Consider the following 23746-nt stretch of genomic DNA (forward strand, 5'->3'; position numbering starts at 1 on the left):
AGCATGCAGCCCTGGGTTCAAATCCCAGCAGCACACACACACACAAGGAAAGGAAAGAAAAAGAAAGTGCAAGTAGAACAGCTACTACCAGGTCTGGCACCTTTCCTCCCCCGGAAGAAGGTCCATGGAAGTCAGCTAAAGACAAGCCACCTTGCAGCATATGCTTCTTCCTGTCTGCTTCCCAAAGTCACATGGCAGCTGGTCCAGGGCATCCTGGAGTCTCTGGAGTCTCCAGGTCTAGTCTCTTCCCCACCATGACTTCACTAGGGCCTCGGCTTCCCATCAGTACAACTGCACCAGGTCACACGCTGGTTCACTACTCCCCAGGGCTTCCTACTGTCCACAGAGTTAGAGCCAAGGTCCTTCCGTGGCCTACAGGGCCCCACATGGGAGGAACTAAGTCACTCCTTTCCTCCCTGCGCTGAGCCATGCTATTCCTAGAAAACAACAGGCAGGGGCTGCGAGGCCCTGGGTCTGTCCCCAGCACTGCACAAACAACCCACCAGGCACCACTTCCAGCTTGGAGTCCTGCGTTCACTGTGCCTCCCCAGGACACCCTTGCTCAGCTGTCCGTGCAGCTCACTCCTGCACCTCCTCCAGGGCTCCTCAGAGCGGCCTCCCCTGATCAGCCCACCTCACAGCCCCTTGCCCCTCAGAGCTTCCATATTTCACAGCAGTGCTTATCACTCCCCAATGTCACACGGCTACTCACGGGTTGTTTGTCCCCACTCCCTACTGGAATATGAGCTCTATGAGGGTGTCACTGTGTCCCCAAAGCCTGAGAATGTCAATGAGTATTTGCTAAATGAATGTTAAATATTGCATTCAATTAGGTGACTGCCTTTCTCTAAGCCTCAGTTTCCCTACCTATAAAATGAGGCTATGACTGGGCATGGTGGTGCACACAGGTAATCCCAGTGACTCGGGAGGCTGAGGCAGGAGAACTGCAAGTTCAAGGCCAGCCTCAGCAATTTTCTGAGAACTTCAGCAACTTAACAAGACCCTGTCTCAAAATTTAAAAATAAATAAATAAAACAGGACTATGAACAAGATCACTGATGTAGAGGCAAAGCCTGAGGCCTGGTCTGTGGCTCATCCAGGGCATCCAACTAGGCTGGAAACTCAGCACCAGTAGGCCCTCAACTCCCTACCCATGGGCCCTGAAGGATTCCATGAGGTGGGCACCCAGCTACTCGCATGGAGGCTGCAAACACTAACTCCTTGGGTCAGTCACCACCTACACTTTCGCCTCTCAGGGCACCAGATGCCAGAAGAGTCAGGGTGGGAGGGGAGAAACATGATCTGGTGGGCAAAAGTCACCCCTTACCACGTTTGTGCAGCCAGCCTTCTTTGATGACAGACACCTCATTCATAGTGGCAGCGTGACACTGTCACCTAGCTTGGGACAGCTCAGGGCAGCAGGACATGCAGGAGGCACTGTGGGTAGTTTACTCTGGAAGACAAGAAGGAGCGCATCAGAGGGGGAGGGATTCCACCCGGGCCCTCCCTCAGGACACCCAGACTCTCAGGCCCTCTGGCCACTTGGCCTGCTCTGCGCTAGGTGTAGTCAGTGAAGATGGGGGGCCCTGCCCTGGGGAGCCCTGCCCTGGGGAGCCCAGTCTTAGCAGAGACATACCAGGTCTCCGGGGACCTCAATCTGGGGGTAGCAGAGGTCCCTGGCCTATGTGCAGCCAGGCCTCTGCACTCAGGCCCCTCCCTCCACCCTCCGTGCTGGCTGGGCGGGCACCGAGGTAGCTGCGGCCTGCCCTCCACATCGCTCCCATGCCCTGGTGCTGAGGAAACCAGGACGAACCGCACAGCCCTGGGCACCAAGCGGAGGGCGTGCTCACAGCCACCAGCGTCTGCCTGCCCCACAACACACACAAACACACACTCTCTCTCTCTCTCTCATTCCCACTCTCCTTTCCAAACCAGAGAACCAGCAACCTATCACCTTCAGCAAACTAAATGCCCACCCACCCGAAGCTGGCCACCCCAAGTAGCTCTCTCAGTCTCAGTTCCCTCCCGGCTCCCACCAAGACGACTAGGGAAAGACAAGCCGGGAACACTGGGGTCCTGAACAAGCAACCTACTATGTATGCGCTTGTCTGGGGCCTAGAAGTCAGTCCCAGGGGCTTGACCAAGGTCTTGGTCCCTTCCCCAAGACTTCTGCTTCTGTTCTCAGGGACCAGCAGCCAACAGACTGATGGACGCCGAGGCTGCTGCTTCGTCTCAGGTTCCCCGAGCGGAGGGGAGAAGGGTGCAAGGAGCTGCCAGCTGGCCTACCTGGAGCCAGGGCCTGGACTGGAGCCACGAAGCCCAAGGCGCCTTTCGCCTTTCCCGGCCTGGGGTTATTTGCGGACAGCAGGTCAGGAGCTACGGTGGCCCCCAGAGAAGTGTCAGCTGGCTCTAGGGACACCATGGGCATCAGCTTTCTCTCGTGCCCCAGGGGAGCTGGTGGGCCGGATACGCTACTGCCTGGCATGTGATGGTGGCAGGCTGCCCAGGCCCTGGGCAGAAGGAAGGGAGGTAAGTGGGAGGAAGCGGGAGGAAAGGCAAGATGGACGGTGACGGATATAAACAGGACAGTGAAAATCACATTCCGGATTCCTCAGTTGCAGAGGCAACGATTCTGGGCTGGGAACAGCAATAAGGGCCTCCCTTGCAAGCAAGCATGGCACCTCAAACTCTGCACACAGGCCAGAAAGACCCTCCACTCATCAGCCTGCAGTGGGACTGCCTGGCCCCTGGCCTCCCTGCTCCCCTCCCAGCTCATGGCCAGGCTAGTAGGATCCTGCTCCACTTCCTCCCTGGACTGCCCCATCCTGTCCCCTATTCAGCAGCTAACGGACTCTCAGATCTGACCCTGTTCTTCCCCTGCTCAGCACCCTTCCATGGTCCTTCACTGTCCTTGGCAAAAAAGCCAAACTCCTCAGCCTGATACCCAGGGCCCCTCAGGACCCGCTCTGCCTCCCTTCACCCCAGCTGCCTCCCACCCTGCTCAAGCTCATCCCCACAGCCCCCTCGGCCAGCCCTGGCCTCCCCCGGCCTCGCATCCCTACAGCTCCATCTTAAATGGACCTTGTCCCTCTCCCTCTACTCAAAGCCTCTCCAGGGCTACCCAGTGTGCTCAGAACACAGAACAAAGTCCTCGCCACACTGACTGACGCCCTGTGGGAGCTGAGACACACATCTAGAAAGCAAAGGCTAAGACAATGACAGGAATGAATGCGCGCCCCCCACCCCCGCCCCAATCAGGCATCTGTCACCTAGACTCTATCCCCTGTGCCTTCTTCCTCCACCTTGAGGCCTCAGTCAAACAGTGACTCCTCCAGGACGCCCTCCCAAGCTCAGCTGTGCTGGGTGCTCTGTGCACCCACCTTGGGCACTTCTCCCCACCCATCAAAGCTGATTCGGTGACCAGCACAGCACTAATACCAGTTGAACACAATGAGAGAACCAGTCTCCCAAGGCAGCAGCCTAAATCAGACATCGCTACAGAAACATCTGTACTCCACTCGAGTACTCCACCAATCTTTCTGAGTGTGTCCCTAAAGCTGCAGACACTGTTCTGGGTGCTAGAAAGAGCATCACTAAGACTGCCCTTGCTCTGTCTTATGAAGCTCAATTCTGGGGAGAAGGTAGAACCACCCAAATTCAGAACATGTCAGCTTTGGCAAAGAGGCACTGAGAAGGAAAATAAGGTACGGAGAAAGACTGGCAGGGAGTGGGGTGCTGTGTGAGCAGACACGGAGAGTGACCACGGGAGTGGGGAGTACTGAGGTGCAGGAGAGAGGGAAAGCAAAGGCCCCGAGGCAGAAGGAGCTGGTGGAGGTGAAGCCAGGGGAAGCACGCAGGCCTTCCAGGATGTGGCTGGGAGCTGAGGTCAACACCACACTTTTCCCTGCATGAGTTCAGTTCAGGTACTTCCCACAGAGCTGAGGAGGAGAACTCAGCTGAGGAAGGACAACAGGGGACCCAGGTCCAAACTCAGCTCTCCCCTCAGTGGCCCAGCACTTTTACCTCTCAGAGCCTCCATGACCCAGCAGTGCCAAGCTCGGCAGCAGCACCAGGGCACCCACTGTGGGCAGAGGTTCAACCCGCTGCCTGGACCCAGTAACAACCAAACACATGGCTGCCATTATTCAAAAGCTAAGTGCAGGCAGTCAGGTGTGACCGAGAGTGGTCAGGGTTCCAGAGTCCGCGAGCCATCCCCAGCAGGGTGGCCTTGGCCAGCGTGCCAGCACTCCTGGGGAGCCTCTCCAGAGTGCTCACAACACTCCACCAGAGGGTCCATGACTGTGCCCAGGCAAGGAAAGAGGCTCAGAGAGGGGAAGCCATTTACCTTGGGTCTCCCAGCTGGGTGGTGGAGGCCCTGGCAGCGGCTCAGCACACCAGAGTCACATTTTATGGTCTCGTTTCAGCAACTAAGAAATCGGCGGCAGCTCAGGCGAGAACAGGGGGAGGAACTGGAAGATCCCCTGTGTCCTGCCTGGATCCTGCCCTGTCCTCCCACTGAGGGTGGCGCCTCGGCTGAGGTGTCTGTGACGCAGTCCTGCGGTGATGAAACACCAGGCAGCGTGGCCAAGAGGACAGCCTGCTCACCCGGGAGCACAGGCCGGGGACACAAGGCAGGAGGGAACGCAGGAAGAGCTCTGCCCTGGCCACCCTGCAGGCAGCACACCCCTCTGCAGGGAGCCTGTGTGGCCCCATCCCCACTCGCTGCTTCCTAGGACACCCATGCATGAGTGTGCTGAGGTCTGAGCTGGGGCTACAGCTGCTGACTAGATGTGAGCCACCTGGGAGGCAAGGAGAAAAGAACATGGGCACCTCACAGGACACCCAGATGACTAGGAAACATGCACAACCTTGTCAGTTATGGGAACATCCAGATTAAAATCACCTGTCTGGGATGCTAAAATTTTAAAAACCAACAACGCCAAGCATCAGCAGGGCTATGAGGAATCACAACTCTTATTCACTACCGGTGGAGTACAAAATGATTCAACTACTATGGAAAACTGTTTGGCAGTAAGAATTAAAATTTAGCCAGGTGTGGTGGAATAAATCTATAGGCTCAGCGCTCAGGAGCCTGAAGGAGGAGGATCCTTTAGTGTGGGAGACTAGCCTGGGCAACACGGTGAAACCCCATCTCAAAACAACAACAAAATATATATATGTATGCGCATGCGCACACACACACACACACACACACACACACACACACACACATACACACACATGCCTACCCCATGACCCATCAATTCCATTCCCCCAAAAGAAATGAATACATTTGTTTACCAAAAGACATCTACAAGAAGGTTCACAGCTGGTGTGGTGGCCCACACCTGTAATCCCAGAGGCTAGGGAGGCTGAAGCAGAAGGATCGAGAATTCAAAGCCAGAATTAGCAAAAGCAAGGTGCTAAGCAACTCAGTGAGACCCTGTCTCTAAATAAAATACAAAATGGGGCTAGGGATGTGGCTCAGTGGTCGAGTGCCTCTGAGTTCAATCCCTGGTACTCCTCACCCCACCGACAAAAAAAAGAAGAAGAAGGAGGAGGAGGAGGAGAAGATTCACAGGAGCAATATTCCTAGTGATTGCCAGGATCCCACCCACAAGAGACTGGATAAATCAACTAGTAAATTCATACCTACAGGACAACACCACTCCTACAACAGGGAGGTGGCATAAGAGAACTGACTGAGTGGAAGAAAACAGACACAAAGTAACAAAGCAAGTGTGAGTTTATTCACAGCAAGATGGAAACAGGATAGACCACGGTTTAAGAATGTCTTTATCCTCTGTAAAACTATGCAGAAAATCAGGGAGAACAAATGTCAACAAATGCCACAAAGACAAGAGCCTTTGGGAAAACTCTGGGAGGTGACAATGTTCCACTGTGGTCACACTGGGACCTGTTTTACAGTTACTGGTTCTACTGCAGTGTAGAAAGTCCCATCAATGTATTTTTCTGTATTTTATGACAAAAGAAGTAACTATACAGAAGAACACTGGTTTGGGAGTTCGGATAAGATGGAGCCCAAATTGGGACGCCTCCTATCTCCCAAAGCAGGGCTCTTCCCCACCTCCCCAGGAAGGCTGGCTGGCCTCCACTTCTCCCTCAAGAAGATCTGGCCATCTGTGGATAAGAAGGAGGCCTCCAGAGTCCAGAGGAACTGAGTTTCGGCCCAGGCTGTATCCTGGCCATGTGGTCACAGGCAAGGGACACCCCTGGTGCTCCCATATGCACAGTGATGCCGACTGGAGTGGTGGCCTGACCCCCCACAAGGAAGCTGGAGGCAGCTTCCTGCCGCACACATGGGAGTGGAATCGCCACACACAGTGGTCAGCTCTGAGAGGGGAGGGCAGGGAGGGCGGCGATGCGATGGAGGGCTCTGACTGGCCCATGAGGTCTGACTTATTTTTTAATAGCTGCTGACCACATGGGTATCACTGACTAATCTCTCTATGTTGCAAACACTCTACAATAAATTAACTTTTCTTTAAAACGTTTTTATTTCCATCTGTCTGGCTCATGGGCCTATTTCTCAATGGTTTCTAATCGGAAGGCCCCTCAGAGGCTGCATCCTTGCGATTCACATGATGCCACAGGGCCTGAACTGGGCCCAGGACTCCAGGCAGAGGTGAGCAGAAAGGGTCTCTCAGGTGACTACCTTGTCCTAGCTGGGCAGTTGGAAGGGGCCAGGTCCTCTGGAACCTCATTTGTTCACCTATGAAGCTAGGGTCATTGTGGCTCTTGCCCCTTTGTGGGGTCCTGAGGCCTAGATGAATTCTAATGCTCTGTTCACACCCCTCTTCCAGTGTGGGGCCTTGTGATGATCCAAGTCAGAACCCAACCCTCCACTCAAACCTTCCCTTGTCCTGTGACCCAGGGCAAAAGCCAAAGTTCTGACAGGAGCCCCCGGATACTATGAGGTCTGCACTATCCCCAACTGAATTCCCAAAGGTGCTCCATTCCAGTGGCACCTGCCCTCTGCAGCTCCTGAGCTACCTCAAGGCTGCTGCACGCCCTGCTCCCTCAAGAGACTGGGACAGTCTCTGCTAAAGTCTCTCCCTCTGATGTTTCTTAGGCTGCCATTTCTGCCTCCCCTTATCTTTTATTTTTTCTGTAAGACATATATATCACTGTGGACTTACATCCTGTATATATTTATTTGTTTGTCAGTTTACAGTCTCTCTGTGCCCCAGAAAGTCAACAAAGCAAGGGCAGGAACTCTTGCCTATCTTGGTTAATGCTGGATTCCCACAGCCTGGCAGTGCTGGGCACACAATGGGCACTTAATTAAAATGAGTATGTGTACAGGGAAGCCCTGTGCCCAGCAGTAGCTCAAAAGACATTCCTTCCCCTGCCACTCGCTCCGTCCCCTCCCCTCCCCCCTCCACCTTTCATTGACCTGGTTTAGATGCCAGGCAGCACATATGGGTTCAGGAAGGCGGGGAAATCAGAGACCTGCGTCTCCTTGAGCTGGTGGCAGCAGGCAGGGGGCACCTTCCTGGCTGTGCCTGGCTGAAGTGGTGGCAGCAAACCCCTCAGGAGCCTGTCACCTATCCTCTGTTCTAGGCCTTCCTATAGCTCCCCAGGACCCACACAGGAGGTAAATTCAAGGGGACCTGTCCCTGGCAAGAGCACTGCTTGTGGGAATGGGACAAAGTGCAGGGAAGCGACACTATTCCTTGCTACTCGGCACCCTGGCAGCTGGCCCATACTTGGTGAGGGCACTGCAGCAAAACTGATGAGCGGAGCCCGCGCGCACTTGGAGGAGTCTCCGTGTCGGAATGGTCCAGCACGGAGTTCTTTTTTTTTTTTTGGTAGATGGACACAATACATTATTTCATTTATTTATATTTATGTGCTGAGGATCAAACCCAGTGCCTCACTAGTGCCAAACCCAGTGCTAGGTGAGTGCTCTACCACTGAGCCACAATCCCAGCCTGCCAGGGCTGAGTTCCAAGGCACGACTCTCAACTTGGCATTAGTGACATTTGGAGCCAGGTAATTCTATTGTGGGGGCTGTTCTGTGTACTTTAGGAGGTTCAGCAGTATCCCTGGTGTCCAGTCACCAAGCCAATAGCACTCTCCCCTGGTTGTGGCCAGCAAAAATGTCTGCAGACATCACCACCTGTCCCCTGTGGAGGCAAAGCCACCCCAGCTAAGAAGCAGTTCTCCCTTCTAAGCACTAACCGGGTCTGACCCTGCGTAGCTTCTGAGATGAGATGAGATGAGAACCACAGTTCTAAGGGCATCGCTGCCATAGTAAAAATCCGGAAATAGCCTAACTGCCCTCAACAGGAGTCGGCACTACAGTAACGCGGGACATGACAACTGTGCCAAGAGCAAGAACGCCTGGCTAGCAGCACACCAGGTGCAGGGCCCACTTAGGGCTGTACCCCAAATCTAAGCCCTATGGCACTGCTACAGAGTAGGCACTGCACCCTCTCCACTTTATGAGGAAACTGAAGCGCACAAGTGAAATGACGTGCCCCACTGACTCCAACGGGAAGAGCAGAGCTGGGGCAAATCCCTGGGCAACCCGGCTTCACCTCACAGCGCGCCCCACCGCCTACCAAGTTAGGAGGACTGAATTCAGGTCCCTGCCCCCCACCTTACAGCCTTCCCAAGCTTCAGTTTCCTTTTCTGTGAAACAGAGCCACCAGCAGTTCTTCCAGCACAGGCGCGTGCGGGGAGGACTTAACACAGCACCTGGCCCAAGGAGTAGGTGCAGCCACTCAGCACCACTCCATGTGGGACCAATCCTGACACAACCACCAGCCTGGCAGCACCAGCAGCAAGACCATCAGCACTCAGGGAAGGATTGCTGCTTGACAGAAATTACAATGTCATCCCTTTCTGAAACACCAAAACAGGCAGCCACCACACGGCCTCAGTTCTGACATTACTGAGGTTGATTCGCAGCTCATGATCCATGTATACGATTCAGCTACAGCATCCTTTCAGAAAAGCAATTAGTTACAGATCAATAATGAGACTTCCGGGCCACAGTGTCCTAGGCTTCAGGGCATGAAGATATATGCATTTCAGTGCCACTTGCAGGGAAAAACAGATCAGAGGGACTGTGCTAACAGGCAGACTGCTGTGAGTCGAGGCAGCTTCATGAACCAAACACCAGACTCCCAACCCAGCTCTGCCATTTGCTGTGGGACCTTGGGCAAGCCACTGTCCCTTTCCTCATCCTATCCATATACTAGAGATAATAAGGGTGCACGCCTCCAAGGCTGCACACCAGTCTTCCCACAGCAGCTGTCCAGCACACATCAGATGTATTACTTCCTCTGGTAGGGGGAGGCATGGGAACTTCACTTCCTACACTGTGTATTTCTGAACATGTGAATTTTTACCTATTCTCCCTCCTTGGTGAGAAGGTGGTGTTAGAGAGACTTATTTCTCTTCATCACCCTCCCTACCCTGCCACCTACCCCATCTGTCTACTTGGAGCAGGTGGGACTGGGGACAGGAGGAGGACGTGGGCAGGCTGCAAAAGAAACCAGAACAAGAATAAGCACCAGAACAGCTTTCCTCGTCTTCTCTGTCTCCCCCGCCACACACACCTTCCCCACACTGCCACCCAGGGCCTTACGAACCCACAGAAACCATGTCAAATTATTTTAAGTCTGCTTGCCCATGATGCCTGGCCATGGGCTGCAAACAAACAACACCAGGCCACAGCCAGCAGGGTCCTCCAAGAACAACTCTGACCCACTCAGGTCCCCTCCCAGGTGCACATCCAAGGCCAGGATAGAGACTGCCAATCTGCCTCAGTCCCTCCTCCATCTTCAGTCTCTTAGGTTGGGGGCGGCTCTAACACACACAGCTTCCCCTTCTGGTCCCTTGAAGACTCTGCTTTCTCACCCCAGAGCCTCTGCACGCGCTGGTGCCCTGACCAGCATGCTCTTTACCCATTTTCATCAGCCTGATCCTCCTTTCCTCAGGAGAGCCTCCTCTGGCGGTCCCTCTCCCACAGGGGGGCAGACACTCAGAGGGGCCTTCTCCCGCCTCACTGCACTTACCTCTAATGCCCAGCCACCTGGACAATGATCTGGGCAATGTGGCCTCCCTGCTGGACTGGGAGCTCCACACGGCAGGAACAGAGTCTGCCCTGGTCCTCGCTGTGTTCCCAGCCACACCCAGTGCAGGGCAGGCCCAGAGCTTTAATTCATTCCAGGAGGGGTGGCAAACAGAATCGCAACTTTTATGCTCACAGTTCTGCCAAGTGAAGGTGAAACAAAAAATCCTCCATTCACTCATTCCACAAACATGGCAACGACTGCATCAACACTTCCTCGGGCATCAAGGATGAGCAGTGACCAGACCAGAAGCTCTACCATTGAGGAGTATGGGAACAGGCAGCAAAATAAACCCAGAAGCAAATTATACAGTATATTCAAGACTGACACGTTATGGGGAAAAGCAGCCAATGGAGATACGGTGTAAAGGAAGGGGTGAGGGTTTCCACTTTACACAGGGGGATCAGAGAGGCGCTCACGGAGACAGTGACATCTGAGCCAAAATGTGAAACAGATGAGAGCCACATGGAGACCTGAATAGAGCATGCCATGCAGGCAGAGGAAGAGCAGGGCCAAGGAATGGGGTGCATGAGGCTCCACCAGCAGGGCGGAGAGAGGTAGAAATGAGAGGGGCAGGAGATAGAGTACAGGGGAAGCAGGGAGCTTGGCTGGCCAGCACTGTGGTGGCCCCTGCAAGGGCTGTGCTCTCCACAAGTAGTGAGATTGAAACCTGCTGGCTTGAGGTGGGCAGAGAGGGGGCAGCACGTGGAACCAGCTACACCAGTGCAGGGTGCAGGTCTTCAACGAGGCAGGGGCTGTATCACAGCCTTTCTTTCTAGGAGCCATACCCAGAATAAACCCTGCACACTAGCCTGACACTTCCACCACATGCCCCATGTGGGGACCAAAGAACCTGCATTTGACAGATAAGGAAAGCAAGGATGGGATTTATTCAGACAGCCAGGAGATGAGACACGGAGTCACGGAGATGAGACTCCCATTATAAGACCTGACTCCCTTGTCCACACCTCTCTGCCTGGGTTCCCAGAAGACAAAGCCCCAGCCACTCTCTCGGTGCCTACTCCCGCTGATCCCTGGGTAGCCCTCCCTTACCATTCCTACCACCCTGCAGAACTGAGTTGCTCCCAACCACACACAATAGTCACGGAGATGAGACTCCCATTATAAGACCCTGACTCCCTTGTCCACACCTCTCTGCCTGGGTTCCCAGAAGACAAAGCCCCAGCCACTCTCTCGGTGCCTACTCCCGCTGATCCCTGGGTAGCCCTCCCTTACCATTCCTACCACCCTGCAGAACTGAGTTGCTCCCAACCACACACAATAGGACCCCTCCAAACCAGCTGAACAGCACCTCCCATACACGTGCTACTCTGCATCATCACCATCTGCCTCCCCACTCCAGGGACCTCTGATCTCTGAGGTAGGGCCTGGTGACCCGAGTTCCTACCTTACCCCTAGGACACCTAGAAGCAAACAGGAGGCAAACCAGGGCTAATATTTAGTAAGTGCTCACAAATACCAGGCACACACTAATGCTGAGAGGTAGACAGTACTACCATCCCCATTTACAGATGAGGAGACTAAGTCTCAGAGAGAGACACATGCACAAGAGCACACAGTGAGCAAGTGCAAGAGATGGGCTGAGCCTAGGGTGGAGCCCTTGACAGGACTTCTGTATGATGGCAATGTGATTCCTGGGAGTCTGATCTGTGGCCATGGCAGAAGAACTGTGTTTTCATTTTTATTTAATTTTAATTAATTAAAACTCAAGCAGTCACATGCTACTCAAGCACCTGGAGTCTGAGGTAGGAGGAGGGTGGGCCAGTCACCCCGCCTGGCTAGAAGCTCCCATGCTACCACCCCTCTCCCACACCCCAACCAGCTCACCTCCAAGAACTGGAGCAGGACTCAGAGGCCCCTACTCACACCTCAAGTCGACTCCAGTCGACTCTACCACCTCCAGGCTTCACAGATTGCTGCTCTGAACCTTAGCTTCCTCATCTGTAAAATGGGATTCAATATCAATTGGACAGAGCATATATGTATGTTAACTCAAAAGATACTCTTTTTGGACAATGCTGTGTTATCACAGGAAGCCACTGAGAAGTGCTTTATGCACAGCTGGGGATAAGACCCGTGCCTGGGCAAAGAAATAGCAATTACACAAAGATGAACTCTGAAATCAAGGGCCATCTTGAGCCTCAGTCAGGGTCAGGGAAGTAGGAAGGAATCATTCAGATGACTCACAACATGCCTATGTCAGCTTTTTGAAAATATCATCTAAATGAAAACACAGGGCTGGGGATATAACTCGGTTTGTAGAGTGCATGCCTGGCATGCACAAGGCCCTGGGTTCAATCCCCAGTACCACCAAAAAAAAAAAAAAAAAAAAAAGAAAGAAAGAAAAGAAAAGAAAACACAGCTAAAAAAAAGTAGACATTCAAAAGGCCCCACCCAGAAGGCCCCTGGATACCAGTGTGAGAAGCTAGGCCCTAGGGGACCCTGCCTCCAAAGCAGAACATGGCCTGCTTCTTTGCCATCTTCTGGGCTACCACTTGAATCCAGCCAGCCCCTCCCACACAGTGCCTCCCCACCTACCTGCCTGACTGTCCCTCCTTTTGGGGACAAAGTTATGGTTCCTCATTATTGCCTGGTTCCTGGGCCCTGCACCCTCCCCTCTCCCGCTCCCTCAGCTCTAGATACATTGAGCGACTCTGTGTCACCACCATACCAAGATCTCTCTCGCCTCAGGGCTTTGCTTGTGCTGTACCCTGCCAGCCCACCCCATCGGGCTTCCCTCCGTGGCCTGCATGCTCCCTCCTCAGGTGAATTCCCAAGCCCAGCTCTACCTGTTCTCATCCTCTGCCCCCTCTGCTAGGCTGGGCACCATTCCCTGGCACCCAAAACCACACATTGCAGAGTAGGACTCAATAAATATTTGGTGATGGATAGAATACACAAATAACCAAAACCAGCCAAGGGTTAACTCCTGTGATCATTCAGTAATCAGACCCCAAGGCAGGGGAGGCAAGTGCCTCCCAGTCTCCTCTCTTCTCCCAGTCTCTAAGGGTCTCTAGGGAAAGGATGGGCCAAGTTCAGAACTGCACAGGCAGTAGGTGGTAGAAAGAAGCAGCCTTATAATCCCAACAGCACGGCTCAGAGCCTGAGGCAGGAGGATCACAATTTCAGTGCCAACCTCAGCAATTCAGCGAGATCCTAAGTAACTCGGTGAGACCCTGTATCTAAATGAAATACAAAATAGGGCTGGGGATGTGGCTCAGTGGTCAAGTACCCCTGCGTTCAATCCCTGGTAGAAAGAAAGGAAAGAAAGGAAGAAAGGAAGAAAGAAAGAGGCAGCCTCACCCCACCTCTCAACCTGGCATTCAAAGGAGGCATTTCCAGGATGACTGGTGCCTACTTTGTGCCAGCTCTGTCTAGAAGAGAAAGCAAAAAAGAATTCATTACAACTGTGATGACCCCAGTAACATTAACCACGATATCGGTCAAAAGAACTGGTCTTCTAAAGGCAGGTGGAGCCAGGAGTTTAAGGCACATGCCTGTAATCCCCGATACACAGAAGGCTGAAGAAGGAGGATCCCAAGTCTGAGGCCAGGCTGGGCAACTTAACAAGACTGCTCCTAAGTAAAAAATAAAAAGAGCCAGAGGTATAGCTCAGTGGTAGAGCACCCCTGCTGGTACAAAAAAAAAAAAGGGGGAGGGGGGCACAGCTGTACCCCAGATGGAACAGTGTCCGAATTTTGTCACCAGCACCGACTGCCAGATCCAATAGTGTCCCTGTACCTCTATTTCCTTCCCTGTAAAATGGGGAGATAATAGTTGCACTGAGCGCCCAGGCTATGGGACGACTAATGAGAGGAGGCACATTCAGCTTCAGAGCCATGTCCAGCACAGAGAGGCCGCTCAGCTAACAATTCTCAATAACAACACAGACGCGCTATGCAGCTTTCAGTGCTACTGTTTCCCATCTACAAAATGGAGTGACAACAGTGTCCGCCCCCGAGGCTGCCACACAGGTTTACAGAGCTAACTGGCATGGGGTACTTATGGCAGCTCAGTGTGGGGCCCTCCCAGGTGAGCACCTCGACTAACAGATCCCCCACTCTCCCAAGGTCCAACTTTAAACCCACCCTGCCAATAGACAAGTACAGGGGGCAGTCCATAGAGCCCTTCTCTACTCTCAGAAGCCCATCAACCCCGGTCTCCCCTCCCAGAAGCAGTTTCTCAAGGCTGATGCTTTGCAAGGCTCGCCTCGAACTTTTGATCCTCATGCCTCAGTCTCCTGAGTCAATGGGACTACAGGCATGCACCACCACACCCAGCATATGAGGTCGGTGCCCAGCATATGAGGCAGGCACGTCAGAAGAGAACCAAGGTTCCCAAGGTTCCATGGTAACCAAGGGGGTGTCAGAAGCAAAGCTCTTTGCCATCAGCTGTCCTCAGCCTGGATCGCTAGGCAGTACAGGCTAGGTGAAGGCAGACCAATGACCCACCAGTCAATGAGAAGCCTGAGAGGATGGCCTACGAGGGGAACGAGGAGTGGCAGCAGCCCCAGTCCATTAGGAAAGGGCCCACGGGTGGCAAGCAGAGGGAGACTTGGATTTCTGGCCTCACCCTTAGAAACAACATCTGCGGACGACTTCCCAGGCAGGGCAGCTGGACTCCGGGAGCTTCCTGCAGGAACCTCTGACATGCAGTCTCCCCTTGGCCAGCCCTGGCTGCTGTCCCTGCTCAGTGCCCTTGAGAGCCCCCAGGCTCCACCATAGGTGCTGAGCTGGCAGTGGGTCCTGTCCCAGTGGGGCCAGGCCAAGATCCCACTCCACGCCCCTCCCATGTTCGCTCCCTCCCTCCCGGTCCTGCTCCCAAGCTGTCTTCCCCAGCTGGGCCTCTCGCTGCTTGGCTGGCTGTCCAGAAGAGCCTGCCACGGAACCACCCCACCAAGCAGCCCAGAGGCCTGGTGGCTGAGGGCCTCGCACCGAGAGCTCTAGAAAGCTGAAGAGAGGCCCAGAGAGGGGTGTTCCTGGGTCCTTCAGAAGCCTGATATTAACTGCTGAAGACACTCCTTCCCATTCCCACATCCTAAGGGATTTCTGGCACCCCGGCAGGTTTGATCTTTGGGGGGCTCTGCTCCATCCAGGATGATACTCCAAATCAAGCTTCAGAAAAACATCAGGGGTCAAGTCCACCTAGGGTTACTGAGACTCTTTATGTGCTGGAGAGACCCCTGGAGCTAGACCACTCAAATTCAGCACCTGCAACCAACACTTTCAATCGGGGGACCCCGAGAAAGAGGGTCTCACTGCCATCATGTAGGAAGTGCAGCTGATTCCTTGAATATGCAGGGTCTTCACCCAGTCATGCTGTGGCTCCTTTCACAGCACTCCACCACTGCCTCAGGGAGACCAACCTTGATGTCCAGCTAGCAGAGTAACATTCCTGCCCTCCTTTCCCATTTATCTTGCCTTTGTAACAGCAAACACAATCTGAAGAGGCACTGCAGGGCCACAGGCAGGCACCCGTCTTCACTGGAGGGGAACCCAGGAGGCCTGGTCTTTAAAACTCTTCAGCGGCACTGAGCATGTCACGGTCCACAAGCTGAACAGAGGGCACAATCTGCAGCAAGACTGTTCCTATCAGGATCTGCAGTTCTGCATTATTTGCCATCGACCCAGCTGGGTTAGGGAGGGGTGGGTAGAAAAGCCAGTCCATTGCCCCTCGCCTTACTCCCTGAAGGTAGCAGCCATGGGCCCTGGGGAACACAGTGTGAAAACCACAGAAAAGGGAGGTGACCACTGGGCCTCTGCCAGTCGTAAGGCAGTGATTCCGCTCAAGGGGGAAGTGGGAGGTGTGTGAAACTCCCTGCCCAGCTCGGTCAATCTACCCGCCTCCAGGCCAAAGCCCAAGAACCTCTCATGGTGAAAGTCACCTTCTAACACCCGAAATCTACCCAGGCTGCTCCTAATGAAACTCCAAACTCCTCCTCTGGCTGTCTACCAGTATCTGAGGGACCTGGGCCCTGCCTCCCTAGTCCGACTCCCTCATGGGCTCTGCCCAGTCACACAGGCCCCTGAGCTATCCTCACCTAGCTGTCCCCCCTTTGCACCTACCCACTGTGGATGCCCCCACCTGGAAGGCTGTTCCTTCACTGATCCCACAGAACCACCCTGCCTGTCTGATATCAGCCCCCAGGCCTTCCCTGCCACCATATCTAAGGAGCTACCCATGAGTCTCCATCGCCTAATCTGAATTGAGACCTATTCCATGCTTAGTTGCCTGTTTCACACTGGTCTCCCTCAGCTCCGCGAGGATAGGGATTTTGACAAGTGTGCCCCCCTGTCCCCAGTACCTGATGCAATGCCAGGCAGAGTAAAAGCTTAATAAATGGAAACAAATACTTTCCCAGCTCAGGGACCTCAGGATCAAATCTGCACCTTCTCTCTTGCGTCCCACAGGCTCTGCTGGGACTCGCCCTGCCAACTCCCATTGCCGGCTATGGTGAAGAGCTAGGCACAGTGGCACAAGACCATAATTTCATTGACTTGGGAGGCTAAGGTCACAAGTTTGAGGCCAGCCTCAGTAACTACGTGACAACCTATCGCAAAATAGAAAATAAAAAGGGATCAGTGGTTGGGTGCCCTGGGTTCAATCCCTAGTACCACCACGTGGAGAAGGGTAAGCACAAAGCCTGACATCTACAAAGGATCTAGAATGTTCACCTAGGAGGGGATGAGGGCAAGTGAAAGGGAAGCGGCCTGGGAGCTGCACTTGTCAGTTTTTGCCTGATTGTACACCCACCACACACCATTCCTGATCTGGAGAATGGAGATGCTAACGCTGGCCCTGCCCTCTTCCTAATGTTTTTCGACAAGGTCCTGTAAACTAGCAAGAGCCTCCGAAGACCTAGCAGGAATAATAAGAACTACAACTGCTTGCATACCTGGGAGTGCATTTGTGTCTGTTATTTGTCTTAAGCAGAGAGAAGAGGAAGCAGTTACTGCAGGCTTACTGGTCTGCCCACACGGTTTTAAGTGCTTTCCAAAAATTAACCCACTTAGCCTTCCCAATAACCATTGGGTGGGAATCGTCATCACTCCCATGACGTGGATGATGAAACACTCTCAGAACGGTAGAGAAGCCTGCCAAGGCCACAGGACGAAAAGCTGATAGAGCTGGCGTGACCCCTGTGCTCAGAATGGCTTCAGCACAGCTCTTCAGAGGCTGGCAACCAGGACACAGCAGGCCTGGATCCTGGGACGCCTGAGGGGATGGGGGTGGAGGGTGGGCGAGGCGGGATGCCTCAGTCCCTACACAGTAACATAATCAGGCCACCAACTGGGACGTCCACAGACCCAGGCACCACGGTAGGAGCTTCCCATGGATTAACTCACTGAATCCTCACAACAGCAGAGGTGGGGGCCTTTCTGAGTCCACTGCATGGGGGTGTATGTTGTATTCAAAGGTAACAGCCAAAAAGTGAAACTGCCAGAAACTCACCTCATGCCCATGTCCCCACCATGCCTCTAACACAGGTCCCCAGTAGCTGTGTCACCCCCTGCAGGGTTCTCTTGCCGAGTCCTGCTCCTAGCACCCATCTGCCTAGGGCTAAAAGAAGCCCTAGCTCAACTCCAGGAAGACACCGAGTTTCCCCAGCAAGCCCAGAAATGCTGGACTGGCCACAAGCAGACTTCACGGCAACCCAGGATCGGGGTGAACGGAAAAAAATGCCCAGGGCAGGGGTCAAGGGGACAGAGACCCACTTCAGCACGGGACCTTGGTGAGTAAAGTGTGGGCGGCACCAGGCTGTAACTGCCTTGGGTTCCAACCCCAGCCTGACCTCCCAGGGTCTGCTAAGTCCTGGGGGGAGGTAATTCCTCCTCCAAGCCTTAATGTCTGACAGACACAAACACCAAATAAAGCCCCAAGTCGAGAGCCAGGCTGGGCCACTGCCTTCTGGGCATGGTGGCACACATCTGTAATTCCAGCTACCTGGAAGCTAGCCTGGGCAACTTAGTGAGACCCTGTCTCAAAAGAAAAAAATAAAATTTAAAAAGGGCTGGTGATGTAGTTCAGTGATAGAGCGACCCTGGGTTCAATCCCCAGTATGGAAAAAAAGAAAGAAAAGCCACTGCCCAGTTACCAGTTATTCATTGACAAGAGGACCACTCTGAGGTCAATATGAGCCAAGAATTCACATCCCAACTCTACCACCTCCAGATCTTAGGGAAGTCATTTCACTTCACACTGAGTGCCTCAGTTTCCTTGTTTGTAAAATGGGCATCACCCTACCTCATTCACAGGACTCTATAACCACAGATATGTTTTGAAACTTAAATGAAGTCTGTTAAATGGAAGTTGCATGACTATGTGTGCAAAAGGTCTGTCACATGTCTAGCATGGAGGCGAATGTTCAATAAACAGTAACTATCCACTAACTCTGGAAATGGTGCTTCTCTGTGCCTGTTTCCTCATCTAAAAAGGAGATCATGACAACAGTGCCAGCCAATTTAGAACACTCGTGTTCAGCAAGTTAACTACTTGAAGTATCCTTTAACATTGTATGGACACAGACTGCACTCAGTTAATGTCAGCCATCAATTTCATGGTTATTGTTTTTATTGCTGTTAACTCCATCTGGTGAACCCTCTAAAAGCTAGTAGGAGAAGACTAGAGGAACAAAGCCCTCGTGTAGAAAGACCCTAGACAGCACTGCTTCACATGACTCAGGAAGCTTTCTCTCCAGGAACCATGATCCATGGAGGCCAGTCAGCTTGGAAGCCGCTGCTATGGACCACAGGAAGCCATCTGCCCCAGCTTGACCACTTCATCAGCCCAGTCAGCTGGATCAATCAGGGACTTCAGCCAATCCTCCCACAAATCCAAAGGTTACAGGGCAAGTCAAGGTCACAAGTTGGCCTACGGAGCAGGGCACTGGCCACACACTTTTAGGGTTGGCTGATCCAATCACCCACCCAATGACTACAATGAGAAACCAAATCTGTGAAGGATCTGATGGTCCCAAACCCTTCAGAACAGCCTTCCGCCCGAGCAGCTCTGGGCCAGGGGCACCCCTCTCCAGGTCCCCTTGGCCTATGAAGAGGAACAGCTGGGAAAACAGCTCTCAGCCTCACCACGAGGCCAACTGTTATCACTGAACTGGTAGGGAGCTTAAACAGGACTAGCGGCTGGGCCTGTAACCAGGAGACATAAACACAGAGGTGGCCAGGATGGAGGAGCTTGCAGTGGTCTGTGGTTAGTGTCTGGTCCCTTCATACCCACTGCCCAACAAGGTCAGGCAGGATGAACTCTAGCTGCTTCTCTGGAAAGGGAAGAGTGGACAAGACTGAAAAGAAGCCCAATCAGAGGTCCTAACTGCTCCAGCCCAGGCCTCTGCTATGCCCCAATAAGTCTTCAAATAAGAAAAAAGGGGCCTTAGAATCCTAATGATTGAGATGTCCCCAGTCACCCTACCCTAGGGGAGAGTGTATCTCCAAATACTCTTTCCTCCCAAGTCTTAACAAGCAAGTTCTGGGGCACAGCTCCTCAAATAAAAGCCCAGCACGCTCTCCCCTCCCTAATAGGGAACCTCAGGCTCAGAAAACTTAAGTGATTTCTAAGACCCATCATCCCCTGTGCCCTGAACAAAAAAACGTGCCAAAGGATGTCCCACACACCTTAAAAAGAAATAATCTGAGCAGGTTCTGGAGTCCAGAGCAGATACCACCATGATTCGAAGCACCCCAGTAACCATCCAGTCCTCCCCAAAATCATTAAAAAATTCAATCAAGTGTGAGTTCCAGGGCTGGAGCTGTAGCTCAGTGGCAGAGCACTTTAGCAAGTGTGAGGTACTGGGTTGGATCCTTAGCACCACATAAAAATAAGAAAGTAAAATAAAGGCATTTTGTTCATCTACAACTACAAAAAAAATTGTTTTTAAAAAAAGAGTGCGTTCCACGTAAAAGTCCACCACTGCACATTAAATACAGGAAGCAGAAGCTCCTTCTCACCACTCGGTATCACAGACCTCTCAAAATACACCCCTAACACCCACCAGGGCCCGTCCTGCCCGCCTGCTCCACGTCCCCCAAAGATCACAAACATCACAGCCCTCCCTCCCAGACACGGCTCTCCTCCACCTTCTACGGGTGGCTCCCCACCGGGCCTTGGTGGTGTAATCCAGACGGCCCCACCGCTGACACGCTCGGTACAGACCCCTCTCCAGGAGCCCCTACCCTTCTAAATGCACTATAGGAACGGCTCCCGAAGTCCCCAAATAATACAGTCCTCTACGCTTGACCCGGTGAGCCCCCTCAAGGGTTCGGTCCCCCCGGTACGGCCCCCAGCCCCTCAGAGGTCTGGCCCTCGCACGCTGAGCGAGCTCCCCAGCCGCCGCAGTCGCACAGCTGCCCACCCCCGCCCCCGACCCCTCCGGGCTAGTCCCCCCGCCCCCGCGCAGCCACCCCCACTCAGTTCCGGAAGGGGGGGGCTCGAGGACCGCGGTCCCCGCCCGGCGGGCAAGGGTGGTACGGCCCAGCGCGGCACCGCGGGGGGCCCGGACGCGACCATCGCGGGGGGGTGCGCTCGGGGACACGCGCTGGCGCACTCACCTGTCACCGGCGGCCGCCCAGCCTCTCCGGCGGGGCTCTACCCCCGCCCATCGCCACGCTGAGCTAGCTCCAGCTCCTTGTGTCTTCTGGCGGCGGCAGCGGCGGCGGCGACGCCTTCTCCGAGCCAGGCCCAACGGCTCGCGCTGCGCGGCCCCCCCGCCCCCTCCCCCCAGCCCCCGCTTGCCGCCCCCTCCCACCTTCTTGACGGAAATACCGCCTTCTCCCGCCACAAACAGGAAGTGACGTACGAAGAGCAAGGGACCGCCTTGGACTGGGCCAAGGCGCAAGCGCAGGACAGGGAAGGAGGCGGGCCCATAGCAGGGTGCCTGTGTTCGTTGGACTGTTTGGGTCGGTGTGGCTAAGAGTCTGGCTCGGGCGGAACAGAAAGGAGAGGTAGGGCAGCGCAGGCGCCGTAAGACTCGGACGCCTGCTTTCCCTTAAAGCCAGCCGCAGAGAAAAGTTCCCGGCAGCCTCCGGTCCTTATTTACATACGCTTTGATCTACTCCGCTCTCGCCTCCACTCCTGGTTCCGAGGCTCTTAAAGAGCCCAGGAGCTGGAGTTGGGAGGGGTTTCTTTTTCAGCGTGTCAGTCATGGTTGAGCTCAGGCTCTGAAGCCACGCAACCCCAGAATTTGAGTTTCCTCTTTGTCAGTGACTGGGCAGGCGTTTTTCTGTGCCTCAGTGTCCACATCTGCAAAATGGAAACAATCACAGCAGCATCAGTGGGCTGTTGAACTACTTTATGGAAACAATGATTTTTATCAATATGACAATCTCTGTTTCCAAAATATGAATAACACCTGCTCATCATATATATCCAAATAAATATGGGTTGTATATCTTTTTTTATGGATCGACTTGAGCCCACCAAAGTCTTAAAATCGCCCAGCTAGAAGAGATTTAAACAGATCGCGACCCCTGGTATTTTGCTAGTGTACCAGATAGTTGAAAGACATCTGGTTCCTGGTCTCTTCTCATCGGTTGGGAGAGGATTGCTACCTTCCGAATTTGGGTTTCAGCCTGCCACGAAGCTTGGCAAGTATGCACCTTTGAGGGTGAAAAATGGCTGGCTCCGAGCTCAATCCTGGATCCATCTCTGACTGTGAGAGGGTTTCAGGCTAGTTCCGCCGAGGGCTAGGCCTTAGTTTCCCCAAAGGTAAACGCAATGCTGGCATTAGCCCTTAAGTAAGGGAATTCCAATTTGGAACTCGCTCTCTGCTCTGTATTCCTCTTTTTCTTTCTCTTTCTTTTTTTTTTTTTTTTTTTTTTGGTACCAGGGATTGAACCCAAGTGTGCTTAACCACGGAGCCACAGCCCCAGTCTTTTTTATTTTTTATTTTGAGACAGGGTCTCACTAGGTTGCTTATAATCTCACTAAATTGGCTTTAAACCTGTGATCCTCCTGCCTCAGCCTCCCTAGCTGCTGAGATTATAAGCATGTGCCACCATACCTGGCTGTATTCCTAATTTCTGAACTTCACTCCTCAGTGTTAGTAATTTTGACCAATGCCTTTCACATCTCTGACCATTTTAGTATATTACTGTCTGGTGACAAGTGTGTCTCACGGCACAGAGAGCCCCACGAGGGAAGAGACCAAAACTCTCCGTCATCACTGTGTACCTGGCACTGCCTCGTAAAGGTCCTGCACAAAGTGGGCTCTTAAGGAATATTTAAGAATTAGCCTACTCTAGACCCATTACTGTGGCCCACCCTCTTCACTCCCATCAGTGCCAAATAGCTCACAGCCCACTATCCCCCTACCTGAGTCTCCCTCGGGTAACCCTCTTAAGGCACCTGGTGAACCACAACACACTAAGACCTCACTGAAACCTCCATGTGCTTATGTATAAACTCCTTGGGGGGACCTGTCTTCAAGGACAATGGCTCTCTCAAACTATTCTAAGACCTATTATATCCATATATAGATTTTCAGAATAATGAAATAAGAATATCACCAAAGGTATTTTATTCTCATATATGGTACACTGTAATATTTAACATTCTTTTTACTTGCTGAACTGATTTTTATGAGCCACTACAGGGTTTGAACCTTCCTGTTTGAAGATGGGCGGGTTCTAATCACATCTTTCCTGTGTTCTTGTCAAAATGACTTTCCTTCTTCGGGCTTTGCCTTTCCTTATTGCAAAACAGTAGTAAGGGAATTTATTTAGCATTTGTTATGACCAGGTTCTGTGCCTAACACACTCCTGATGCTACCCTGTTGCTATCTACACAGTAATCTTGAAGATGAAGTGCAGTGGTTAAAGCACTAGCTCAAGTTCCCAGGACAATTTAGGGATGGAGATAGGATTGGGACTCAGGCTGTCACATACCACAGCCTGTGCTTTTAACTCACATCATGCTGGAAAATAGAAAGTCCTGGCCCTACTTCTGTGTCCTGTGTTGCTTCAGCAAACACCTAATTATTGTTTGAGGGCCTCAGTCTTTCAATTTCAACATCAAGAGTGATGGAAGAGAAAATTCCCTAAAACCCAAATTCATTCTCTTCCCTCTAATCTATTCTACGAACTCCTGCCCATAACTATAAACATGGGCTGCACATGAATTTTGGGGGGGTGAGGAGATTTCAGATGAAATGAAAGTCTTCTTTATTCAGAACAAAAAAAAATTAAAGATCCCTCCCTGAGGGATGAGGAGGATATTTCCTCAAAGTCTCCTACTGTCCCAGGAGAGAAGAGATGAGGCCCCAGAGCCTTTTCCAACCCTTGCCACAAAAAACAGTTTCCCATTGGTGACTGGACAAGCTGCAAGGACCAACCACAAAGAACCTCTTAGCAGCCCCAGCAGAAAGACGGGCTCCATCCCTACGAGGTCTAGGGGTCAAGCCCTGGCAATGGTGGAGGTGGCCATTAGGGGAGAACCTTCCCTTCCCTTCTACGTGGGCAATCAAGAAACACAAGCCAGGAGGAATGAGGATTCCGCCTTTCTCACCCTAGCAAAGTATTTGGGGGGTAGGGGGAGCAAGTCCACAGCATCGATCAGATTCTCAAGTCTGGAACAGTTAAGGAAAGTTTTTATTTTAATTTAAAATATTT

At 52.9% G+C, this 23746-nt stretch overlaps 1 protein-coding gene across 5 annotated transcripts in view; it reads right to left on the bottom strand.

The window, feature by feature from the left end:
• The window catches only part of Akt2 (AKT serine/threonine kinase 2), a 45503-nt gene extending 24642 nt beyond the window's left edge, over window positions 1–20861 (bottom strand). The window contains exons 1-4 of one of the 5 annotated variants that reach the window (XM_047527975.1): window positions 20690–20861; window positions 11955–12068; window positions 2287–2510; window positions 1328–1453 (exon numbers count right to left, since the gene is read on the bottom strand). In XM_047527975.1, the coding sequence (XP_047383931.1) occupies window positions 1328–1373 (46 nt within the window). In that variant the 5' untranslated portion in view covers window positions 1374–1453; window positions 2287–2510; window positions 11955–12068; window positions 20690–20861. Of the gene's footprint in view, window positions 1–1327; window positions 1454–2286; window positions 2511–4345; window positions 4483–11954; window positions 12069–20689 lie in introns of those variants that run through there. The other 4 variants (XM_047527974.1, XM_047527977.1, XM_047527973.1 and 1 more) reach the window with 4 other exon arrangements.
• Window positions 20862–23746: the final 2885 nt, after the last annotated feature.

This window comes from Sciurus carolinensis, chromosome 16 (genome assembly GCF_902686445.1).
Source record: "Sciurus carolinensis chromosome 16, mSciCar1.2, whole genome shotgun sequence".
NCBI classification, from domain to species: Eukaryota; Metazoa; Chordata; class Mammalia; order Rodentia; family Sciuridae; genus Sciurus; species Sciurus carolinensis.